This window comes from Zonotrichia leucophrys, chromosome 11 (genome assembly GCF_028769735.1).
Source record: "Zonotrichia leucophrys gambelii isolate GWCS_2022_RI chromosome 11, RI_Zleu_2.0, whole genome shotgun sequence".
Classification (NCBI taxonomy): domain Eukaryota; kingdom Metazoa; phylum Chordata; class Aves; order Passeriformes; family Passerellidae; genus Zonotrichia; species Zonotrichia leucophrys.
Window position 1 is genome coordinate 3155779 of NC_088181.1, and position 25242 is coordinate 3181020.

Below are 25242 nucleotides of genomic sequence, written 5' to 3' on the forward strand. Positions count from 1 at the left end.
TGAAACTTCAAGGTGACCTCATGGCAGCCTTGCAGCGCCTGAAGGGAGCCCACAGGAAAGATGGAATGGGGCTGTTTATAAGAGCCTGGAGTGACAGGACCAGAGGGAATGGCCTCAAACTGACAGAGTACGTTTGGATTATATGTTAGGAGGAAATTCTCCCATGTGAGGGCGGGGACACCCTGGCACAGACCACCCAGCTTAGCTGCGGCTGCCCCTATCCCTGGAATTGTCCCACGCCAGGTCGGACCATGGCGCACCCTGGGACAGCGGGCGGTGTCCCTGCCGGTGGCCGGGGTGGAACGGGAGGATCTCTGCCCTCCGTGCCCGGTCCATGAGGGCGCTGCGGGTGTGCCTAACCGGCTGCCCGTGCCCACTCATGAGGCGCTGCGAGTGTGCCTACCCTGGGCTGCCCCGTGCCCGCTCCATGAGGACGCTGCGAGTGTGCCTATCCCTGGGCTGCCCTCCGTGCCCGCTCCAGAGGGCGCTGGGGGTGTCCCTGCGGTGGCAGGAGTGGGACGGGACGGGAGGATCTCTGCCCTCCGTGCCCGGTCCATGAGGGCGCTGCGGGTGTGCCCAGCCCCAGCCCATGCCCTGCCTTCCGTGCCCGGCTCCAGCCCCAGCCCTGCCCTCCACGCCCGCTCCATGAGGGCGCTGCAGGTGTTCCTGCCGGTGGCAGGGGTGGGACGGGAGGATCTCTGCCCTCCGTGCCCGCTCCATGAGGGCGCTGCGGGTGTGCCCGGCCCTGCCCTCCCTGCCCACTCCATGAAGGCGCTGCAGGTGAGCCCAGCCCCAGCCCTGCCCTCCGCGCCCGCTCCATGAGGGCGCTGCGGGTGTGCCAGTGCCCGTGCCCGTGCCCTGCCCTCCGTGCCCGCTCCATGAGGGCGCTGCGGGTGTGCCCGGTTCCAGCCCCATTCCCAGCCCTGCCCTCAGGGCCGCGCCAAGGGCGCCCCGCCCGCCGCGCCTGCGCGGAGCCGCGCGCGCGTCCCTTCCGCCTCCCGCGGAAGCGCCGCCCCCGCCGCTTCCGGGATCCTGCGGCTCCTGGGGAGCCTCGGGAGCCGCGGGCGCGGTGGCGGCGGGCGCGGAGCTCCAGCGGCCGGGGCCCGGCCCCAGCGCCCCACCGCGCCAGGGCAGCGGCGCCGCCACCGCCGCTGCTGCTCCTGCTCAGGTAAATCCGCTGGCGGTCCCTCGGCGGGTCCCCGCGGCAGGGAGCGCGGTGGCCCCGGGAAGGGCGAACGGGGAAGGTGATTGGGGCTGAGGTGCCTCAGGCCGGCTGAGCGCTGTGGGCGCACTTCGTGGGGTGTTTGTGTATCTCCCATCGCTTTCCGCGTTATTTACATCCCCTAAAAAATTAAAAATTCTCCCCCGGCAGCTGTGGGCAGGAGCGCGGCCGTGCCCCGGTGCCCGGTGCGGAGGCCGAAGGGCAGCGGGCACCTCCCGTGTCTGCCCCGCTCCTTCCCGGCCGTGCCCTGCCGCCTGCTCCGGGAGTTCCCCTGCTTTCTGTGCTTCTCCTTTTCCTCATTTCCCGGCGCTTGCAGGAAGTGGGAATGCAAATAGCTCTCAAACGAGAGGGTGGGTTCGTGCGGCACGGCGTGAGTGTGATCTGTGCCGTGAAAATAAGGGGTTGGGAAATCACTGGTTACTTTTTGTGCTGAATATCCACTGGTGTGATGGTATCGGGATGCAGAATTACAGTGATGTAACTGTTTGCTTTGCTGGAGACATAATTAGGTTGAAGTCGCCGTGACTGTTCACATTAAAAGACTTAAATTAGCTCTTTTGAAGTGAATGCTCTCTGGCTTTGAAAATTTGCAGATAAAAAGGAGCCGTAGTGGTTCATTAGGAGATGAAACTGATGTGAAATTTTAGTGGTTTGAGATTAGAGTTAAATAGCTGAGATCTCTTTGTGGCTGAAAGGAATTGGTAATACTTTTATCTCTCTAAATACTCTATCTCCCTTCTTGGTTTTCCTTTAGCATGGGATATTTTGTATCATACAGATCTGATGATTTCTTTTTTATGCCTTTTATGAGGGTGGAGAGCTTTTAAAGAAAGTGAATAGATGGAATTTTGCAGTGGTTGAATGGCTGAACATGAAGAATATAGTGGAAATATGAAATGAGGAGCAATTCAACATGAGGAACAATTGAAACAAAGGCATGAATGTTCTTCTAATGAATATTGGAAGTTGCTAGTGAGAATAGTTTGACCAATAGCATTATTTTTTGGAACCTGGGAAGAAGAATCACATGGACATGGATGTGGATGTGGATATAATAGCTAAGATAAAAATGCTTGCCAGGTTGGTATCACAGAGCAATCACTGTGTGTGATACTTGAGCTCTCCTCAGTGGAGTGTGAGGGCAGAGCGTGCACTGATGAATGCAAAAATTAGAAATAAAAAATTACTCTCTCAGGTAGGGTGTGATCCATGCAGGTGCTGTTGGCAAAGAGGTAAAACTTTCAGCTTTCACACACCAGTGTTGACATTGGTGTGAGCCTGCAGCCCTGTGGGGTCTAATCTGAATTTGAGGCTGTGGCCCTGATCCAGCAGAGGCAGAAATCAAAGCCCAGCCACAGATTGTGTTCGTGTCCTTCTCAGGTGAAGGTTGTTTCATCCAGGAGCCTTTTGTCCTTGCTGCTGTGCCCAGTGAGCTCCTGCTGGATCAGATAGTGTTCTTTGCTGGGCAGCAAAGTCATATGTAATACATTTTATTTAACTTTCACATCTCAGGGTGAAAGATGTGTTATTGAAAAGATATCCTGTTGAACGTCTCTGGTATTAGTTTGTGCTTTTATTAAAGTGTTTTGGCATCATAAATCTATTCCATGTCTGATAGCAAAGCTTTGTAATACTTCGTATAAACATGTGTTCAGAATGCATGCATCAGGGTGTTTTCTTGCTTTTTTAATAACTTCTTTTGCTGTGGATTCTCATTTCTGGGTTTTGAGGATGTTTATAAAGATGCTACAGACATAAATCATAGAAATGGATTGGGTTGGAAGGGACCTTAAAGATCATCTTGTTCCACCCCCTTGGGAACATCCTCAAATCAGATGGGATTGCTCAGAGCTCCATCCAGCCTGGCCTTGAACAATTCAGGGGATCCAGGGGCAGCCACAGCTTCTCTGGGCACCTGTGCCAGGGCTGCCCACCCTCACAGGCAGCAATTCATTCTGTACATCTAAACTAAATTTCTTCTCTTTCAGTTTAAAAAAAAACATCAGTAATCAGAGGATCAACTTCCCAATAAGACCTTCATAGTTATGCTGAAGTATTTCTGTATACTGAGGAGATTTAGAAGCAGCACATCCCCTTTCCACAGCTGGAAAGGAGCAATTCCAGTGTTTCATGATGGGCTGGCTTAAGGACAATTGTTACAGCAGCTTGAAACTTGACTGTGTTAAATATGTGCTTGGTGAATATTCTCTTCAATGTGTGCACACAAATAATCTCCCATTAATTCTGTGCTCAGAATTCATGTGTGCCTGCAGGAGAGCAGAGATGGACCAGCACAAGGAAAGGGCTGCAAGGCATAAATGGGAAATCCAAGAGTTAAACACTTATTATATTGTAAGAACAACAACAGCAGGGTTTTGGAGAGATGGTGAGCTGTGCCCCTGAGCATGGATTTGGGATAAGTTGATGGTAACACTGCAGGGCTGTGTCATGGATCTCCATCACAGGTTATTCCAGCTGCTCTCTCTGGGCTGTGTTTAGGACATCCCAGGTTCCCAAATTACTGAGAGGGTGCCTGCTAGACAGACCAGTCCCTGGAAAAGAATCAAAACAGCCACAGCTGACTTTTTAAATGCCTTTGCAGCTTAGCTTGCCTGGATCTGTAATGAAAGGAGGTGATTCTTTTAAATGAGACCTGGCTGTGTGCAGACATTTTCTGATAGATATTTATCTGTCCAAATTGCCCATGGGTGCAGGAGGAGCTTTGCCTGCTTGGTTTGCTTCAAACTCCCAAGTTCCTGGAGTTAATGTTTGTGCTGTAACCTCTTAGGGAGATCACAGGGCTGTAATTCTGATTTGCTTCCAGGTGGAATTTAAATCCATTGTATGTAAGTGCTGCAGGATTATTATTCTAATGTGTTGGTGTCTGTACAACTATGGAGAGAAATCAGAAATATTGAAATAAAGGCTTTTTCTTTATTGTGTTAGCACTGAAATGGGAGGAATCTTAGGAGCTGTCCATTGTGTAGCTTGAAGGAAAAGGCAACCAAAAAAATTTCTGCTTTGACAGCTGATGGATTTTTTAGCCTGTATATAAATTCTTACTTGTTCAAAAAATTACAGAGAAATAAGGTTTTCTTTCTTCCTACAATGTTTTTCTGTTCATCCTCAAAAAATAGCAGAGAAAAGGACTGTTCCTAACCCTGAAGTGCCTGTTTTTATAAATTTAATTACCAATTCAGGGGCCTTATGATACAATTAGTTGTGTTGTGTCATTTGTCTTCCTAATGCCCTTTGCAACCTTCTCCCACTAAACCCAGTGATCTTACAAGGCCATCTTGGTGATCATGAGTTTATAGCATAACTTCTTCAAAAGTTGTGTGTGGTTTTTTATTCCATGAGTACATCTGCATTGTAGACCTGAGTTTCAGTACCAGTGAGGTGCAGGTCAGATGAGAATTTCAAATAACACCTAAGAGTGGAACAGGGTTGGGTCAGGTTTGATATAACCACGTGTGCAAACATAACATTGGGCGTGAAACACTGAATAATTTGGTGTTATCTTCTGGTGCTGAATAAAGATTTGTACAAGGTCAAATTAAAAACTGTTGCTTGATGTATTAGAGGTTGAAGTGTAATGCTTTGCCCTTTTGTACTCCAAGAGTAAATTTGGTTAAGACAGGCATTGAAGCAAATAAATGAAGAGTAGAGGGAAGCTGTGAGCATCTCAGTGGGGATGCTGAGCTCTTCATAAAGGGAGAGCTTCCAAACATTGATCCCCTTCCCTTGCAGGGAGCCAGGTGTGGGCAGATCCCATGGGAATGCCTGAATCCATTATCCCTGCAAAGCTGAGCTGAGGGGACACTTGCACACAAACCAGGAGCTGGTGAGGCTGTGACAAACACAGATTTGCACAGGACTGCAGTTGGGGTTTGGGGCTGAGTGAACAAATCACGTCCCTGTGTCAGCAGTGAGCTCTCCAGGAGCTGGTGAGGCTGTGACAAACACAGATTTGCACAGGACTGCAGTTGGGGTTCGGGGCTGAGTGAACAAATCACAAATCTTTTTCAGCAGTGAGCTCTCCAGGAGCTGGTGAGGCTGTGACAAACACAGATTTGCACAGGACTGCAGTTGGGGTTTGGGGCTGAGTGAACAAATCACGTCCCTGTGTCAGCAGTGAGCTCTCCAGGAGCTGGTGAGGCTGTGGCAAACACAGATTTGCACAGGACTGCACTTGGGGTTCAGGGCTGAGTGAACAAATCACAAATCTTTTTCAGCAGTGAGCTCTCCAGGAGCTGGTGAGGCTGTGACAAACACAGATTTGCACAGAACTGCAGTTGGGGTTCAGGGCTGAGTGAACAAATCACAAATGTGTGTCAGCAGTGAGCTCTCCAGGAGCAGCTGGTGGCTGGAGCTGAGTGTGTCACCTGCAGGGCTCAGTGTGTCACTGCCATCCCCAGCTCCCCACGGGTGGGTGGCACTGCACATTAATGGCAACACTCAGCCTGTCTGCTCCTGTCTCTGCTCAGCTGCCACCTCGGTGACAACTTAATGGCTGTGCATTTCACAATATTGTGAAGTTTAAGGGAAGTCGAAAAGCTTGTTTGTACAGCAAAGCACAAAGCAGTCACAGCTTCCTGCAGTGGCACAGAAGAGAAGGGGGTGGTTTTAAACTAAAAGAGGGTCAGTTGGTGTGGGATCTCAGGATCTGAGTCCTGAGATGCTGAGCCACCGAGAGCACCCTTGGGGGGCTCGGGAGTCCTGGAATGTTCCAGAAGTGTCTGGTGGCTGGACTTTGATCCTACACAGGAGACGACACCTGTATGAGGACAGGAGGGTTTCACCGGGGTGAATGGTGAAGGGATTGGTTAATTAGAGGGTGAGACACAGGGTTTAGGATTTCTGTACAGGGGGGTTTAGAGAAGTAAGATGGAGGAATTGGGGCGTGTCCTGTCCTTCTTCTTCTTCTTCTTCTCCTCCATCTTCTTTGGTGATGGTGGCACTTTGAGATTGGTCATTACTAAAAGTGCACCGGGCAATAAGAATAAATGGTATTGGGGAAAAATGATAAATATTGTACACGTAACAATGGGTATAAACATGGGTAACGGTCCGGAGGGCGGACACAGTGTGCTCATGGCTGACTGCTGAGCAGATCTCTGTCGGGCTGAAAGAAAATCTTTTAGATAAACAATTAATAAACATAAAAACCGAAAGAAGAACTGAAGCCTCTTCTCGTCCTTCGATACGCGGGCTGCCCCAAGGCCACTCCGGGCCTTTCCAGGCCCTTCAAACAGCCAAAAACCCGACAAGTTGGGGTTTGGTAGCAGAAGTTTTCCACAGTGAGGGTGGTGAAGCTCTGTCAGGGATGTTCAAACTCAGGTGCTTGGGGGTTTGGAACAACCTGGGATAGTGGGAGATGTCCCTGCCCGTGGTAGATGGTGGCACTGGGTGACATTTAAAGGTCCCTTCCAACCCAATCTATTCAATGATTCTGATATGTTCATAATAAACATTTACATTACCATTTGGTCTTGCAGTAGAATGTTTGGGTTTATTTAACTATATAAGAGACTTCTCCTTTTCAGTTCCCCTTGAGCTGGGAACTTTTGAAAATGGGTACTGAAGAACTCCACAGTAATGTTGTGTTTGGAGTATCTGTTTCTTACAAGCTGCTTTCAGAAACATTCAATAAACTTACTTTGTGTAGCTCTGAAATGTCAGAATCCTTATGTTACTTTCAAAATATATTAAATTAACCTTGCAAAGAAGAGTGATTTCAATGTCTCCAAAAAAAATTTACTTCAAATAAATAGAGAATAAAACCAATGAATAAGAAAACCTTAGGTGCTTCTTTAGGCAGCTTTAACCAGACAGCAATTCAGGCCCACACCTCTTCTGTTCTCTTCCCCAAATAGCAATGGAATGCAAGGTTCTGGGCTGCAATCCTGCTCCAAGTGCCAGGTGGTGATTTCCAAAAGTCAACAGCCAAAAATGTCAAGGTTTCAAATACCTGGTTTCTAAATAAAACACCAACTTTTTCATTGTAGCTACATGCAGCATGTTTCAGAGTGCTACTATTGATGTCTATTATTCTATTATTATTCTGTATATTTTTCTGTTCTATTATTGATGTCTATTATTATTATTTGTATTTAACAGTATTTTCCTGGTGCAGCTTTGCTAATCAGTTTGTTGGTGATGTCTTTGCAGATTCCATCAGACATGACTATGTGAATGACCAGGGATAAGCCAAAGGCAGGACAGGATGTCAGAATAACATACAAAACATTTTTGAGGTATTTGTTTTGTTTTGGATTTCTTTTATTGTGCTAAAATATTTTTTGTTGTCTTTAAGATATTTAAGCAAAATGAATGCAGTAATTCTGTGTTATTTCATACTTAAAACATTCCTTAAAAGTTTTTTTTTGATGAAGTAATAACTGATTTGCATGGTTATCTTCATGTTTCAACTGCTAATTATGCATTTTTATGGCACTTAAATTTTCTTGACCACAAGGGCTGGTGATGTCCCAAAGTGCTATTTGACTTAATTGGGACAGATTGTAGTTTTAATTCTGAACATTAAGAAAAATCAGGATAATTTGAACTGGGTGAAAAGGGGGCCATATTTAGGTTAAGTTAAGCTTAAATTACTTTTAAAGGAGATAAAGTTCATTCTTTCCTAAGGTAATTTTCTAGTGTGTGACATCTTCATCCTTGGCTTAGCAGCTGCATTCTGGTGAGAGAGAGGAATTTTGTCCAAAAAAAGCCCAATGTGTGAACAGAAAATACAATTTAACTCCAAGAAATTGTAATAGATCCAAGCAGCAGAGCTGGATTTCAGTTTGTTCTGTTCCACAGCAGAGAATGTGTCCTTCAGACACCTCACAGTGTCCTGGGAGCTGTTTGTGCAGTTGCTCTCACATCTCTCTGCTGCATCTGCATGGATTTATTTTCATTTCTGGTTTCTTGGATTGCTCCTGCCTGGATTTCCTGGTCAGAATGTGTTTTTCTGATTCCTGATAAAGGATTTTTAAAGGGTTTGGACCAACACAGCTTTATCAAACACCATCTCAGTGCCAGTGTCTTCACCTGGTAATGCTCACTTGGGCCATTCTAGAGGAACAAAGTGATCCCATATTCAATATCTTGGGATGGAAATTGAAATTGCAGTGCCATAATCCCTACAGTCATGTACAGGCTGCCATTAATAAGGGGGGAAAAGGGAGACCTCTGTGTGCCTGTGATAAATCAATAGAAATGCTTTCAGCTTTCTCTCAGCCATGGCCTTTAATAGCAGGAATCAATAGGATTTTTAGAACACAGTATACCTTTAAAGCAGCAGGATATTCTTGAGGCCTAATGTTTAAGTTTTAATTTGTCTCATGTTTGTTGATAGCACTTCAGTTCTGCCATTCCATGTCTTTCCTTGGGAGAGATGTCTGGGAAATAATTCTGTTTTCATGAGAACTGTTGAGGCTTCATGTCTGGTTTTTGCTGCACGTTGGAAGGACAACAAAGCCCTAAAAGAGTTTCATGAAATTAAATGAATTAATGTGTTCTTTGAAAATCTGATTCATGTAATCTGTTGCCATGTTCATTTAACCAGAACCATTTGTTTCCCTTAAGGTTGGGCTGATCTGAGACTGTTTGATAAGTTATCCAATAGATCTTGTGGTTTTTCCAAAACAATAACATTTTTTGTCAACAAATGTAGCTGCTTTCTGGCTTGCTGCATTGTTTGTTGTGAGCAGTGTATTAGAACAGCTTTATTTCCATCCTGGTTCCTTTGTACTCTTCCCTCCCTTGCTGGAGCAGAATGAAAAGTCAACAGGCTGGTGCCATAATTTGCTGTTTTAAAAGAGACATGAGCTGTAATTTAATGAAGAGTTTGCCATTTTAGCTTGAGATAAAAGAGAGAAGAGGAGGAGTGGTGTATGAGCACAGCACGATGGAAGTGAAACCAGTCTAAAATCCCTTTGTCAGGCATTGAATTTGCAGGTTAGTGGTGGGTTAACTCTGGCTGGAGACCCCCAAAGCTGTTCTGTGTCTCTCTCTCAGAGAGGGGAGGGAAAATATTTTAAAAAGCCTTGTGGGTCAAGATAAGAGCAGGAGAGATCAGTCAGCAATTACTGTCAGAGGCTTGACCTGAGGAAATCTGCTTCATTTATTACCAATGACATTAGAGTAGAATAATAAGAAATAAAAGCAAAACAACAAACAAACAAACAAAACTAAAAACAAACAAAAAACCCAAAAACCTAAAACCTGTGCCCCCTTCTTTCATATTCATCTTTCTGCACTCACAGAATCGATCGGAAAGAATCCCAGTTCTGTTTTGAACTTGACCATGCTTTATCTCCCAGAAACAAAACCCCAGAGCCAGCTGTGCTCTATCTCCTCATTAATAATGAATACCTGTGGTAGTGTGTTGTTAAGTTTCTTGTGTTATTCCCCCAATTTATGTATTGTTCTCCCCTATTATGTGTAAAATGGTTTCGTTCCCCCAGTTTTTCCCGCCAGTGCCAGCCTGTCAGCTAAGTTGCCATAGTAACCGCTATTCATAGTTGCCGATGTGTAATTGCTCCTCCCCTGGTTTCCCTTATAAGTGAAAGTTGTTTCCTCCCTGTCCAGTCAATCACCCCCTTTCTCCTCCCAGGTTTCGAGAACCTTCTCCTCTCTGGAGATGGTGGCTGGATGGGGTCCCAGGACACCTCCTTTACCTTTTGATTATTGGTCTCCATGGAGTGTCAGTTCTGTGAAGTTCATTTACCCCTCAACCTTTACCCGATTGTTGGTTCCGGCCGGTACCCCCTACCCCCACCGTCCCTATACCGGTGTACCCGAGCCATAATCCGGGGTGTTTCACCCCACACTTATGACAAAAAAACCCTTTTCCCCCTATGATCTTGGTTTCCCCCGTTTGGATCCCGCAACACCTTCAATAAACCGATGTTTAACCCCCGGGAAATGGTCAGCTCCGTTCCTCCCCTATACCAGCGGTGTGAGCCAGTCCGCAGCCAGCACAGCCCGAGGCCCTCAGACGCCGAAGGGCGCTGGCCAGGAATTGCAGAGGGGCGTCGGCCTTTCGCCCTCAGCGAGCCGGACTCTAAACTTCGGGCCACATATGTTCTCCTCTGCAAATACCAATGATGATGATGATGATGGTGGTGCTGTTTGTCCCTGCAGGGCGAGGCCAGCAAACCATGCAGTCATCAGGGCACCGTTTCCGCGATGTCGAGCACCACCCGCTCCTGGCCGACAATGACAGCTACGACTCCTCCTCCTCCTCCTCGGAGGCTGACATGGCTGACAGGGTCTGGTTCATCAGGGATGGCTGTGGCATGGTCTGTGCCATCATGACCTGGCTCCTGGTGGTCTATGCAGACTTTGTAGTGACTTTTGTCATGTTGCTGCCTTCCAAAGACTTTTGGTACTCCGTGATCAACGGGGTTCTCTTTAACTGCTTGGCAGTGCTGGCTCTGTCGTCACACCTGAGGACTATGCTGACTGATCCAGTAAGTATCCAAGAGTTCCTTGGCGTTGGATTGTCCCATCCATCTGCACAGAAGTTTGGAGAAGTCTTCTGCTGGGAAAAGTAGTGCTAGAGTCAAAATCCTTGTGCTAGAGTCAAAATCCTTGTGCTAGAGTCAAAATCCTCATGCTAGAGTCAAAATCCTATGTGATTTCAGAGTTCAAAATCCTCATGCTGAGAATTCAAAAATAATTTTGTGTTAGAATTTCAAGATATTTGTGTTAGATTCAAAATCCTCATGTTAGATTCAAAATATTTGTGTTAGATTCAAATATTTGTGCTAGATTCAAGATATTTGTGTTAGATTCAAAATCCTCATGCTAGAGTCAAAATCCTCATGTTAGATTCAAGATATTTGTGCTAGATTCAAAATCCTCATGCTAGATTCAAAAATATTTGTGTTAGATTCAAGATATTTGTGTTAGAGTCAAAATCCTCATGCTAGAGTCAAAATCCTCATGTTAGATTCCATAATAAGATATTGTGTTAGATTCAAATATTTGTGTTAATAATTCATGTATTATTTGTGTTAGATTCAAGATATTTGTGTTAGAGTCAAAATCCTCGTGCTAGAGTCAAAATCCTCATGCTAGATTCAAGATATTTGTGTTAGATTCAAGATATTTGTGTTAGATTCAAAATCCTCATGCTAGAGTCAAAATCCTCATGTTAGATTCAAAATCCTCATGCTAGATTCAAAAATATTGGTGTTAGAATCAAAATATTTGTGTTAGATTCAAAATGCTTCTGTTACATTTAAAACCCTCAAGGTTTTGATGACACCTGTGCTTATTATCAGGATGGTACCTCTACTTCTATTGCTCTATTAATGAAACCATAGAACAGTCAATATAAAATTTATAAAAGTGTTAGACTCAAAAAAATCCAGTAAAATATTACTCCAGGTCCTGAAGTAGATAGTAAAGTTTAGTCTTCTCTGTCCTCATTTTTCTTACTTTTTTTCATCAGATTTATACAAAATCAAAATTTGTACCTTCATCCTTCTGCATCTCCTGAAATGCTCCCATGCTTCCCTTGGAAGAACTTTTAGAGGTGGATGTGCTGCAAAACCTCAGGCACACCTGGCATAATGGAAAAACCACTGTCCCATGTGATTCCTGAATTTTTGTCTTTGAATATTTGGAAAGGAAGGGAGATTCAAGCTGAACACGCAGTGAAGCATTGTAGGTGTAAGAGGTCCTGAAAGTACTCATTTCTTAGAACTTTTACTCCTCAAGATTTCAAGTGATTTAATGGCTGATTTTGTACTAAAATCTATTATTATTTTTAAGGAATAAATCTGGAAAAAACATCTATTTTCTCCAGATTTTTGGATAAAAATGGAGATTTTTCTCCAGTAGCAGTGTATAGAGAAACATTGAAAAACCCAGCAGGGTGTTGCAGTTAATGATTTTCTAGCTCTTTGATTTACTTCTGTCCACACCCAGTGATGAAATATCACAACTTGTACAAACTGTGACAGCTCAGAGAGTTCATGGTTTAAGGATTTATTGCTTATAAAATGAGCTGGTAAAGCTGGGTCTCTTTCTAGACCTGTGGTGTTTTTATGATCCAAACTGAGATGAGTCACTGCTTTTTTTCCTCCATTCCTTTCGTGCTGACTCCCAGAATGGAAGGCACAACTGTGTGATAGAAACCAAGATGAAAGGAATGAACTGCCTCAAAACTCAAGTGAATTAAATTTACACTTGTAACTATAAAAAATAGATTTTTGCTGGCTGGCTGTGACTGTGAAAGATGGTTTTGAAATAGAGTATATTTTTGTCAGCAGGATGCTTGAAAGCATGGTCTGAGGTTCTGATCCTTGTGGCAGGTGAACAGGGGAGTGTGAGATGTTTACACCAAATATTAACTGGGGTGAGAACGTTCAGATTGCAAAATCCAGCTCAGGAGTAGAACGTGAGTGTTGAGGGAAGTCCCTGTGAGCACCTGGTCAGGTTTGGAGCAGCACTCAGCCCCAGAGCTCACCTGGGACAGGCCCTGGGCTTGTCTTGGCCAACACAAACACAAATTTATTATTCCAGGCCATAGGTAACAAAAACTCCCCTGAGCAGAGAGGTGTTTGGCAGTGGAATCTGAGTTCCTGCTGGGCTCTTTATTCTGTCCCCGATGTCCCTGAGGTGTCTGTGTCAAGTGCTGATGTTGCCAGGGGGTTTTTCTGAATGAGAATGAATTGTAGAATGTTGCAGTTGGCTCAGGCTGACCTGCAGAAGGCTCTCCCTGTGTGAAGGAAGTGCTGACCTGGAGCAGTTGTACAGAAAATCCACTTGGCTGCCACATCCCAGTTTGTTTCACAATCACTTCCCCTCACAGATATCTCCATCAATGAGCAGGGTGATGATGATGCTGAATTATTTCCTCCTTACTAATCCAAATTTAGATCCTGATCTCAGGATGCAGCTCTGTGATAATCAGATCAGAGAACTAATCACTAAAAGTTAATTTCTTTTCCCAATCAATTATTTTTCTTTTGAATCAGTTCCTTCAACTCTTTACCACCAAGCTGCACAATAAAGAAGAGTAAAGGAGCCACTGCTGGTCCTGCTAACAGTGTCCAAGCTAAAGATTTTAGGAAGAAAAATTACAAATTCTCAAAAACTTGGGGCAGGTGGTTAAACCCTGGCTTCAGACAGTTGAAATAACATCTTTCAAGTAGTTGCTGATTTTTGTGGATGGCTTCACCCATTAATCAAATTCCACAAGAAATATTCAGGGTAACTCCTCAGAAATGATGGGCAGTGCTTGTGTCTGCAGGGTAAGATGTGTCTCCCTCTTCATTTCTGTGGGCTGGGGACAGGATATTCTATGGGAATTAAGCTAATACTTGGCCAGAGATGAGTCTTGCTGGAATAAAGCTGAATTTGAGGTCAAGCAGAGGTAATTTATTCATTTGGAATTGATTCTGGCTTATAGCAGACTGGCTTTGAATAAATGAACTTATTTCTGCAATTATCCTGAGGTTACCGGTATGAAGTCTATGAAATGTATTTTTAAATGCTCTCATGCCATTTAAGAAGCTTTTTCTCCTCTAATTGAAATGATTTCAGGGGGCTGTGCCCAAAGGAAATGCCACTAAAGAATACATGGATAATTTGCAGCTGAAACCAGGAGAAGTGATCTACAAATGTCCCAAGTGCTGTAGTATCAAACCTGAGCGTGCCCACCACTGCAGGTATGCCAGAGTTCTGCTTTTGGAGAAAAGCAGAATAACATTCCTGATATTTGTTCATTTTTTTCCCCACAAATTTCTTTTGGTATCCACTAAACTTTCAAATTCCTACATTGCAGTGTATTTTGTAAGTGTAAGGTACAAAAAATGACTGTGGATGAGGGGAGAGAAGTAAGAAACTCTAAGGTTTTATTTCAATAACTGTGCTCTGGTGTCTTAAATAATTTAGATCAGTGAATATCTTTTCCTGTGCATCATTCCAGTTATTGTGCTCTGCTGTGGGTAATGCAGGACAAAGAAAAGAATCTCAAATTTGTGAGGGAGCTGATTTAAGAAGTGACTCCTGCAGTCTTAAATGAACAAAATTAGAGTAGTTTAAAATTATTACTTTGTGTTATCTCTTCTTTGCAGTGCATGTGAAGTTATTTGTGAATTGGCAGATTATTTTCCCAAAGTTGTATGAATAATGGGTTAAATGCACTTCCACTTACTGAAAATCCATTTGAATAAGGACAGAAATAATGATCATTTGAACTAAACATGCTGTGGAGGAGATAGTAAATGTATATTTTTAATTCCCAGTCTTTGGAGTGTTCAGGCACTGTGGAAATGCTTTTGTAGTGTTTATTGTGTGCCAGTAGAAAATAGCTGTGCCTGCATAATCGGGGCTTACATAAAGATGCAAATGCTTCTGGTGGCTCTCTAGGTGTGGGGAGTGATGTGTTTGAATTGTGAGAAGTACTAAACTGAAATCTCTGCCTTAGTGCCTGTCAAAAGAACAGAGCAGAGTCTTGTCAGGACTCTGAGATGATTCTGGAGCTTTGTGGGTTCTAAATTAAAAACCTCATGTGTGTGTGTGTGTCAGTGCTGAGTGCTACGGCTGAGAAGCTGCTCCCATTTATAAATCCTCAGCCTTGGCATGGAGCTCCTGTTCCTCTCTCAGCTCTGAGTGGGATCTTGGATCTGGAGTGTGAAGGGAGTGGATAAACAGGGGAGGATGGAACATCTCCTGTTGCTCTGTGTGTGCTTTGGGCTGGCTTTGCTCAGGTGCATCCCTGGCTGTGCAGGGCTGCTGCTGCTGCTGCTCTGTCAGCTCCAGAGGGCTCCCTGGAGGATGCCTGGGGTGTAGGCAGCTCCCAGAAACTCCCTGGGGATCCAGGAGAGCTGTGCAGGCACATGGCCTGCCTGTGTGTGTGTGAGGGGCAGCTGGGAGCCCTGCACACATGGGCTGCCCCTGTGTGTGTGAGGGACAGCTGGGAGCCCTGCACACATGGCCTGCCCCTGTGTGTGTGAGGGACAGCTGGGAGCCCTGCACACATGGGCTGCCCCTGTGTGTGTGAGGGACAGCTGGGAGCCCTGCACACATGGGCTGCCCCTGTGTGTGTGTGAGGGACAGCTGGGAGCCCTGCACACACGGGCTGCCTGTGTGTGTGTGAGGGACAGCTGGGAGCCCTGCACACATGGCCTGCCTGTGTGTGTGAGGGACAGCTGGGAGCCCTGCACACATGGGCTGTGTCTGTGTGTGTGAGGGGCAGCTGGGAGCCCTGCACACATGGGCTGCCCCTGTGTGTGTGAGGGACAGCTGGGAGCCCTGCACACATGGCCTGCCTGTGTGTGTGAGGGACAGCTGGGAGCCCTGCACACATGGGCTGCCCCTGTGTGTGTGAGGGACAGCTGGGAGCCCTGCACACATAGCCTGCCCCTGTGTGTGTGAGGGACAGCTGGGAGCCCTGCACACATGGCCTGCCTGTGTGTGTGTGAGGGACAGCTGGGAGCCCTGCACACATGGGCTGCCCCTGTGTGTGTGTGAGGGACAGCTGGGAGCCCTGCACACATGGCCTGCCCCTGTGTGTGTGTGAGGGACAGCTGGGAGCCCTGCACACATGGGCTGCCCCTGTGTGTGTGAGGGACAGCTGGGAGCCCTGCACACATGGGCTGCCCCTGTGTGTGTGAGGGACAGCTGGGAGCCCTGCACACATGGGCTGTGTCTGTGTGTGTGTGAGGGACAGCTGGGAGCCCTGCACACATGGCCTGCCTGTGTGTGTGTGTGAGGGACAGCTGGGAGCCTGCACACATGGGCTGCCTCTGTGTGTGTGTGAGGGACAGCTGGGAGCGCTGCACACATGGGCTGCCCCTGTGTGTGTGAGGGACAGCTGGGAGCCTGCACACATGGCCTGCCCCTGTGTGTGTGAGGGACAGCTGGGAGCCTGCACACATGGGCTGCCTCTGTGTGTGTGTGAGGGACAGCTGGGAGCCCTGCACACATGGGCTGTGTCTGTGTGTGTGAGGGACAGCTGGGGGCCCTGCACACATGGGCTGCCCCTGTGTGTGTGTGAGGGACAGCTGGGAGCCCTGCACACACGGGCTGCCTGTGTGTGTGTGTGAGGGACAGCTGGGGGCCCTGCACACATGGGCTGTGTCTGTGTGTGTGAGGGGCAGCTGGGAGCCCTGCACACATGGGCTGCCCCTGTGTGTGTGAGGGACAGCTGGGGGCCCTGCACACATGGCCTGCCTGTGTGTGTGAGGGACAGCTGGGAGCCCTGCACACATGGCCTGCCCCTGTGTGTGTGTGAGGGACAGCTGGGAGCCCTGCACACATGGCCTGCCCCTGTGTGTGTGTGAGGGACAGCTGGGAGCCCTGCACACATGGGCTGCCTCTCATTTCCTCATCCCATATTCAGGGTGAGACCTTGCAGGTATCTGTGGAAAGCATTTCCCACAGTTTGGTCCTGGTAGGATTTGCTCATTTGGAAGGAGCCCTAAGTGAAGACATCATCTGTTGAAATACTCCAGCTCTTTTTCTGTCTTATGTACCAGAGATCCTGGAGCTCAAATGCCTCCTTCAGAGCAAGAATTTGAGCAGCATTTATTTTTAAAGCAGAGCAAGAATTGATAATGTCTGTGATAAAGCTGATATTTTCAAAGGGTTTTTTTTTCCCCAAGCACCTGTTTGGGGATCCAGCTTTGTCTGTCTTAGGCATTGTTTTAATCCTTGATCAAATATTTTACTTAAGGGCAAAGGAGGCATTTTGGGGCTTGCTCAGTGCATCCCTGGCTCCACAGAATATCTGAAAGAGAAAGGCAGAGCTAATTTGGAAGGAGCCCTAAGTGAAGACATCATCTGTTGAAATACTCCAGCTCTTTTTCTGTCTTATGTACCAGAGATCCTGGAGCTCAAATGCCTCCTTCAGAGCAAGAATTTGAGCAGCATTTATTTTTAAAGCAGAGCAAGAATGGATAATGTCTGTGATAAAGGAAATACCTGATATTTTCAAAGGGTTTTTTTTTTTCCCCAAGCACCTGTTTGGGCATTGTTTTAATCCTCTAATCCTTGATCAAATATTTTACCTAAAGATAAAGGAGGCATTTTGGGGCTTGCTCAGTGCATCCCTGGCTCCACAGAATATCTGAAAGAGAAAGGCAGAGCCTGAAGGTGTTGTGAGGCTGCTGTCATGTTTTTCTCAGCAGTTGCATTTCTGGTTTAATTGTCTTTGTTTCTGTTAATTTGATTCTTTGCCTTCAATTTATCACTGCAGGAGTTTACCCAATAGAAAAAAGGTTTGTTTGATTATGCTGCCAATTTTTTTTTATTGGTTTGCAAACTCATTCCAAGGACATTAAAAGGATGATCTAGTCCCAAGTATTTAAAGTGGCAATTTGCTGATAGAAGAGGCTTGAAAATGGAAATTGAAGTTAGTTGCTGTTGGGAAATACTTACACTCAGAGAGCCACAGTGCATGTTTTCAGTAGTAAATTATTAACAGAAGAGACTCTTAGGATGTAGTTACGAAAATTGTTGTGCAACACTGCAACAGAAGTTCTTTTAAGGCAGAAAAATAGTTTCATAATACACATTAGTGTTGGGGAAAAGAGCAAGAACCTTTTATTTACAGCTAAGCATCTCTGAAATCAAGTGATGCAATTGAAGTGATGTTTTAGTGAGCAGTTAACATTTTCAGCCCTATCCTGGGTGAATGGGATTTCATTTTCACTGAAGGAGCACAGCTGTCCTCATTTCTGCCTGTTCTGTTGTGTGTGGGGAGCTGTTACTCTGAATAAAGTCACTGAGATGTTTCCACCAGGCTCCCAGGGAATATCTGTTGCCCACACCCATTTCTCCTGAGTCTTTAGCTGTGTCTTTCTGAATGTTATCTTTGCCATTCAGAGCTGTAATTGCACCTGCCTGAGTTCATGGAGCAGCAATTCCAGCCTGGAGGAGAGACTTTCCTCCATGCACAGCTGCTTGTTCTGTTTGCTTCTCTCTTGTGACAACCCTGGGTGCAGCTGGAGGAGGGATTTCCCCAAATTCCTGCTGCATAAAGAGGAATAAAATTAAGGGATGGGGTAGGAAGAAGGCAGAAGCACTGCTGGAAGCGTTGCTGTGGGATTGTTGGTGAGATCAGGAATGAAGGCAGAGTTCTGTTGGAGATTTTTTCAGGGATGGCCTAGAAGGCAGCTGTGAGGAGCAGGTTCTCACAGCCTGTTTCTTTGAACAGCAGAGGTTCTCAGGTTATTTTTAATTACAGGTAAAAGTGACAAACATGAAGGCCTTGAGAGCCTTGCACATCAGAGTTCTCAGGCAGCTTTCTCATAACAAGTGGATGTTCTATCTTTGGCTGTTTTGGGAAAGCAAGAATAATTTTGAGAACCCAAATCTTGGTGTTGGAAACATAGGGAGGGGTTGGTATGTTATCTCTGACCTATTGTGAGCTCAGATTTTGCAATATGCATGAAGTGAATTAACACTGTTATAAAAGGTGCCTGATTGATCAATAAAGTGGAGTCGATGCTGACCAATGCAAGGTGGATCGTCTCCCCCTCCAACTTCAATAGAGTTCCAAATATCTGAGCTCTTGTGAGAGCTCTGTGTGGGCTTGTGAGAAATTCTGAATGAGCAGAACGGAGTCCTGCCCACCTCACATCCTCCAGCCTTCAGCTTGATTGAGCCTGGGTAGCTTTTACTCAGCATTTCACATTAATATTGCTTTTTAGAGTGCTGGCATGGATTCTGTGGCACATCAGGAGCCTTGTCTGGTTGTGGCACTCAGGGAAATGAGAGGCTGAACTTGCAGCAAGGAAAGTCTTAGGAGGAGCCTCCTGAATGTCTCCTCCTGAGTGAAACCCACTTTTCCTGCACCAGGGAGTGCTTGTAGTGTTTATCTGCTATTGGGATTTACACTTGTATTTAAAAAATAATTTGTAGCAGAGGATGAATCCTTTAATATCCACAAAACAAGAGCTGGGGGAATGTGGGGCTGGGTTTTGATAGGCCAGAGCAAAGGCAGCTTCATTTGGGATTCTGCCCCATAACCTGTACGTGGTGTGTTCTGCCTGGTGCTGAATCACTTTAGAATCATACAAATGTGACAACTTAACAATTATTTTCTGCCTCAGAGCACTGATTTCTCCCCACACCTCCCTGTTTTGTCTCTCCAGTGACAATAACCCAGCTTTGCTTTGTGCTTTGTCACTGCAGCACTTGTAGATACCACACCTAAATCAGCCTGTGTCAAAACCAAAGAGGTTTCAATAACAGTGCCTGCATTTTTTAGGCTTATTTGGTTTGGTGACTGCTGAAGTGAAAATGTTTAATATTCTGCATATTCTGTGGGAAAATCTGGAGCACTGAGTGTGTGGCTGTCTGAAGTACAAAGCTGGGAAAATGGAATATCAGCATTGCTCAAGCTATTGGGTTATGAAGAGCTACAACAGATGTTGCAACTGTTTCATTTTTGGTGTGTAATTCTTCACGTTTGGCTGCAGAACTGAGCCCTCTGCTGCTGTATGGCAGATGTAAATTTGAGTTATTGGAGTATTTATTTGGAGTTATTGGAGTATTTATTTGGAGTTATTGGAGTATTTATTTGGAGTTATTGGAGTATTTATTTGACTTCTGTGGGCATAGCCTTGACTCAAAACTGGGCAGGAACAAGTGAACCAGCAGAGAACAGGAGTGTTCAAGAGCTCAGGGAGAAGTAGCTACTTGATAAGTGCTGGTTCAATTAATATAATTTCAATATTTGTATTTTCTCTTAAGGAAGTGAGTTTTGATACTCTAAGTTGTGCTTTAGTTGAGATTTTGATTGCATAAGTTTAGAATTTTATGGCTGGTTGAGACCTCAAGTTTCTCCCTTGAAGATTTGAATTTCTTGTGTTTCTTCTTATCCACAAGTAAAATTTACAACTTGAAAGCCTGTAAAAGTGAAATATTTATCTAAAAAACTTCTCCAGAAGGGAAGGGTCTTATTAATACTGAATGAGAGAGTCTTATTAATACTGAATTGAGATACTGAGCTGCAGGTGTCTGAAGTTCTGGGTTTGTTTTATTCTGAGGAGTATTTTATGTACACAGTCCATTTTGGAGCAACCAAAAGTTGAGTTGTCAGAATGAACAAACAGTTTCTTTAAAGAAATATAAATAAAATCCCTGTGTGCAGTTTGTCAAAGAAATATTTCAGCACATCATGCTGTGACCACTGGCTGCCCTTGGTTCTACATTTCAAATACAATTTTTACAATTTCAAATACAATTTTTACAATTTCAAATACAATTTTTACAATTTCAAATACAATTTCTCAGCAGAAGCCTCTTGTCCTTTTTTCCAGTATTTGCAAGCGATGCATCCGAAAGATGGATCACCACTGCCCCTGGGTGAACAATTGTGTGGGGGAGAAAAATCAGAGATTTTTTGTTCTGTTTACGGTAAGTGAGCAGCAGCAGCTTGATTTTAGTCTGAATTTTGCTTGGTTATAACAATTTAGGTTGTGCTTGGTGAGTAATGGCTTTAGGACATGTTTGTGTTGTTAAATTGGGTGGGTTTGTTCCTTCTGTGCAAGGGATTTCTACCCACATTCATTTTAATTTTGTGTTGTTGTTTCAAAGGTTTTTCTTCGAATTTTGCTTTGTTTTATGCAGTGGCAGTGAGTGAAATGATGCTGTCTGTTGTTTGCAGATGTACATAGCCCTAATTTCAGCTCATGCTCTTGTACTCTGTGGATTTCAGTTCTTCTCCTGTGTCCGAGGGCAGTGGACTGGTGAGCAAATAAATACTTAATTTTCATTATCATAGTCAGCAGATATTAGGGAAAAGTCATAGCATTTCTATTTTAGTCCCATCTTTCAGTAAAACATTTCAGATCTGTTTATCCATCACTCTCCTTTTCCTTTCTGGGTTTTTCCTCCCTTTCCTTCAGTCATTCTGTGTAAGAGCTGTGGCTGTCAGGGGCATTCTCACTGCCTTTACTCACAGTAGTAATTCACTGCCTCTGTAGTGGGACGGAAACTGAGCTGGTCCTCAACCACCTCAGCACAAAATCACCTAAATCTGGGCTCTGTGTGCCCCACCTCAGTTCTGGGAATGGCACCTGAAATTTAAACAGATTTCTTCCTCATTCCATTACTGGAGCTCCTGCAGAAAGGAAATTCCCTAAACTATCCCAGTTTTTTTATTGTTTTTTTTTTTTATTTAGGCCTCTGGCTTGTATTTCTTACTGTTCCAGTGTGCCAGAGCTCATTCTGCTCTTGTGCTTTTGGTATATGAAGTAACAGGGAAACCCCTGTGATTTTTATTTTTTTCTGAGTATTTCATGAAATGAATGGAATCTTAGAACTTTGTTTTATTTGAAACATTCACCTTTTTGTACATTATCCCTCTTTAAATATAATTGAGTTAATCAGGTGATCAGAGGCTCTCCAGAGATGTGTGAGGCAGAACTTGATTACTTTGTGTGGAGAATTAAAATAAAAAGAGTAATAAAGCAATGACAGCCAGGTGGAACATCTGTATTAGAGTCAGGGCTGAGGTGGGGGTGGTTTTACAGCCTCTGCCATGCAGGAAGCTCCAAGCTGCTCTCTTATTTTCAGTTCTGAGTTCTTCAGTCCCCTCACATGCAAACATTTATTTGATAGCCTTGAAATCCTGAGGCAGGATTGCAGAAATAGTTACCATGTGCTTTATAGGAAGCCAGAAGTGTTACTGTCATAAAATTCTTTATTTTCTTGATCAGCAAATAAAGCTGCTGCAAAATCAGAAGTTTGTTTTAAATGTGAAATATTATTTCAAGTGTCAGACATGTAGGACACTTACAGGACAGCTGTATAATTTGCTGTTGGTTTTTTTTTGTAACCACAATATTTCATTTTCACAGAGTGCAGTGACTTCTCCCCACCTGTAACTGTGATCCTGATGATCTTCTTGTGCCTTGAGGGTTTTCTGTTTCTCACTTTCACTGCAGTCATGTTTGGCACCCAAATCCACTCAATATGCAATGATGAAACGGTAAAAACCTTGACTTTTTTGTATTCTGTAACATTTATTCTGGGAAGATGTGATTAGATGTGGTTTTATTTGCATGAGGAGAGGCTCTTATTACAGAGAAAGCTGCAAACTTCAATAATTCATCATTTTTATTTTCTACAGTTGGGGGAAGATTGGAATGGGTTACTGGGGGTTGCTTTCTAACAGAAGTTGTTGCACTATTTGCTTTTTTGACATTTTATAATTTAGTTTAAAAATGACAAAGAATGCAAAGCTTCTGAGTTGAGGTTTGACTTTCCCTTCTCAGCTGGTAGAAATTCCTGCTGGGTGCCATGGGAAGTGTCTGCTTTTCTCAGGTTTACTCTGAAAATCACTCTCACCTCTTTGTGATACATTTGATCAGAGGATAAAACAGAGTTTGGGCCATTGGCTCCCTTGTGCTTAGATCTGCAGTGTCACACATGGAGAGAATAATTGCTTGGAAACACAAGGAAATTAAATCCTGTGACTGTTCAATATTTTCTCATGTTTACAAGTGTATTTCTGTACTGAGGAGTAAGTGCAAAACAACTGGTAAATATTGAGCCTTCATTAGTGGGAAGCACAAAAAATGACCATCAAAATAATGCATTGGGAGAGTAATCCTGTCTGCAGTAATTGTGGAGCAGGAGCCTCATTGTCTGCTTTCATCAACTGAGTAAACAGCTTGTAGTGAAGGATATTGCACGTGGATCCATCAGCTTTCCTGGGAGTTTTGGGGAAAAGAGGTGGAGATATCAACCTTCTTGTGCATATTTAATGTTCTAAATCTTCTGCCCTGTATCCACAGGGCTAAAACACTTTCTAACTTCTCCCTTAATAATTAATAAATTACAGTAAGAAACTAATCAGCTGAGGCACAATGAAACAGCACAATAAAAATGCAAGCCCGGTTTTTACGACCAGGTTTTATATTGGATTAAACTAAACCTTGGACATGCCTGCCTGTGTTTATTTGCAGGAGATTGAGAGACTGAAGAGTGAAAAGCCAACGTGGGAGCGCAGGCTGCGCTGGGAAGGGATGAAATCTGTGTTTGGGGGCCAGCCCTCCCTGCTGTGGATCAACCCCTTCGCAGGATTCCGCATCAGGAGGCTTCTGCTGCGAGGGAAGAAAGGAGGACCTGAGTTTTCTGTTTGAGTCTAAAGATGCTGGAACTTGCAAGAATCCTATATAGTATTTATTTTGGGGCCAGAGAAGGCTGTCTGCATATAATCTGTGACCAGGTGAAACTGATATCAGACATTTGCTTGTAGCAAGCAGAGTTTTCTACGTTTATCGTCACAGACATCTCATTAATTCTGAGACAGGAACTGGATCTGCCATGATCTTCACAGCAGGATAAGCACGTGGTCACACTAAAGAAGCCAAATGTTGTCATGCTACTGTAATTTATTTTCTGAGATTACTTCCCTATTTTTTTGTTTTAAACCCTTTTTATTTGATAAATGTCTGGGGAATTAATTACCTGTGTGTTTTTATAATGAGTCTAAGTCCTTGGATGCAGTTGTCAATCATTAGGAGGAGCCTTCTGGTGGAAGTTGATCTCCAGTGAGACACAGCCTTCCTTGTCAGTGCAGATTTCAGGGAATTGTGCTTTGTTCTGTTCTCCTTTCTCTTTCAGCAGAGCTGTCCCTGTGTGTCCCACACATGTGCAGGTGCTGCCCAGCACTGTCACACCCTGCCCAGGCTCCCTAAAGCATGGCCTGTGTTTGGCAGTGCCCATCCCATCTGGCATTTAGGGAAAGGCTCAATTTTCACTATCTGGGCTTCAATTCCTGCCCTGGGATGTGCATTTCCAGTTCCACCTGCTTTGATTGCAGAGGAACTCAGGTGTGCACTGTGCAGGGATGAGTGGCACCAGTGTCCTGCAGTGTGAGGTGACACTGAGTGACAAACTGGGGGTCATTCACTGCAAACACTTTGTCCTTGTAGGGTCTTGCTCTGCCCCTTTTTTACTGTACAGACCCTTCATAGAGGGAAAGCTGTTCATGATCCCTTGGACAAAGACAGCAGAGAAAGAGGCAACTTCCCTCCTTTCTCAAGTACAGCACATCTTAAATGTAGAAACATCTGCAATATTCTTTTGAATTTAACCATTTCCAACCAAAACTACTTTGAAGAAACGAGAGCAATATAGATCTAGAACTGCTTTATGTGGGCCTGACAAACAACAGTAGTGCTAAAAAATGTTCATAAATCTGCAAGTAATGAAATGCAAGCTGCAAGTAATAAAAATCCAGCTAAAAGTTGATTCTTTAAAAATGACATTTAGACTATTTTTTGTATTATTGTTAACCTATAAATGACTGACCATATAAAGGATAAAGCAGGAGCCTTGATGCATAGCTTGAAATCGTGCCTAGAAAGTAAATAGCTCCCTGTTTTGGGACTTGCCTTAAAATTGTCCTGTTCTTGCTTTTGCTCAGCCAGTGGCACTGGTGACCTGTCCCACCTGCAGCAGCTCAGAGCTCTGCATTCCACCCTTTGTGCCCTGCAGGAGCTGTTTCCTTTCTCAGTGCCCTGCTGCTCCATCTCCTCGTGCATCCTGCTCCCAGCTCCATCAGTTTCTGTTCCATGGCGTGGCTGAAGGCACTGAGGGATCCATTTCTTGCCTGTGCCCTGTGAACAAAACCGTGCAATCCTCTGGGGTGTTTTCACTTTGCTTTCGGGGGAGGGTGGTGGTGTGGAATGCTGGAGCCTTCCTGGGTGGAAATCCACTGGAATTGCAGTCCTGTGAACAAAACTGAGGGGGAAGCTGGAAATTCCACAGGATTCTGTGCAGATTCAGTTGCACATCTTAAAGATTGGGGAGGAAAAAAAGGTGTCTGGCTTTGTCCTGAGGCTCTTACTGTGTAAATTGTTCAATGGGAAAATCAGAAAATAGCAAAATAGCACTCCAGGTGGTTGGACCCTGTGACTTGGCAAATGTGTGCGTGTGAAATCCGGTTTACTCGGCTTTTCAAATCCTTACCTTGTAATTTTTTTTTTTATGTAAAAAAGAATAAACTAATGAATTGAAGTCTTAGTTGATTAACT

The 25242-nt window shown here is 44.6% G+C and overlaps 1 protein-coding gene across 1 annotated transcript; it reads left to right on the forward strand.

Annotated features, from left to right (window-relative positions):
* The first annotated feature begins 1028 nt into the window (after nt 1–1028).
* On the forward strand, nt 1029–25242 carry ZDHHC7 (zinc finger DHHC-type palmitoyltransferase 7). The gene is made up of 8 exons (XM_064723379.1): nt 1029–1168; nt 7394–7479; nt 10373–10701; nt 13787–13911; nt 20515–20611; nt 20862–20943; nt 22057–22187; nt 23167–25242. Exons 3-8 carry the CDS (start codon nt 10390–10392, stop codon nt 23341–23343), a joined length of 924 nt encoding a protein of 307 aa, XP_064579449.1. The 5' UTR covers nt 1029–1168; nt 7394–7479; nt 10373–10389; the 3' UTR covers nt 23344–25242.

Bases quoted from the DNA above. Each gene is read 5' to 3' on its own strand.
- ZDHHC7 (XM_064723379.1), top strand. From the start codon at position 10,390: ATGCAGTCATCAGGGCACCGTTTCCGCGATGTCGAGCACCACCCGCTC. The intron at 13,912-20,514 runs GTATGCCAGAGT...CCTTTTTTCCAG, and splicing joins GAGCGTGCCCACCACTGCAG to TATTTGCAAGCGATGCATCC. The intron at 22,188-23,166 runs GTAAAAACCTTG...GTTTATTTGCAG, and splicing joins CAATATGCAATGATGAAACG to GAGATTGAGAGACTGAAGAG.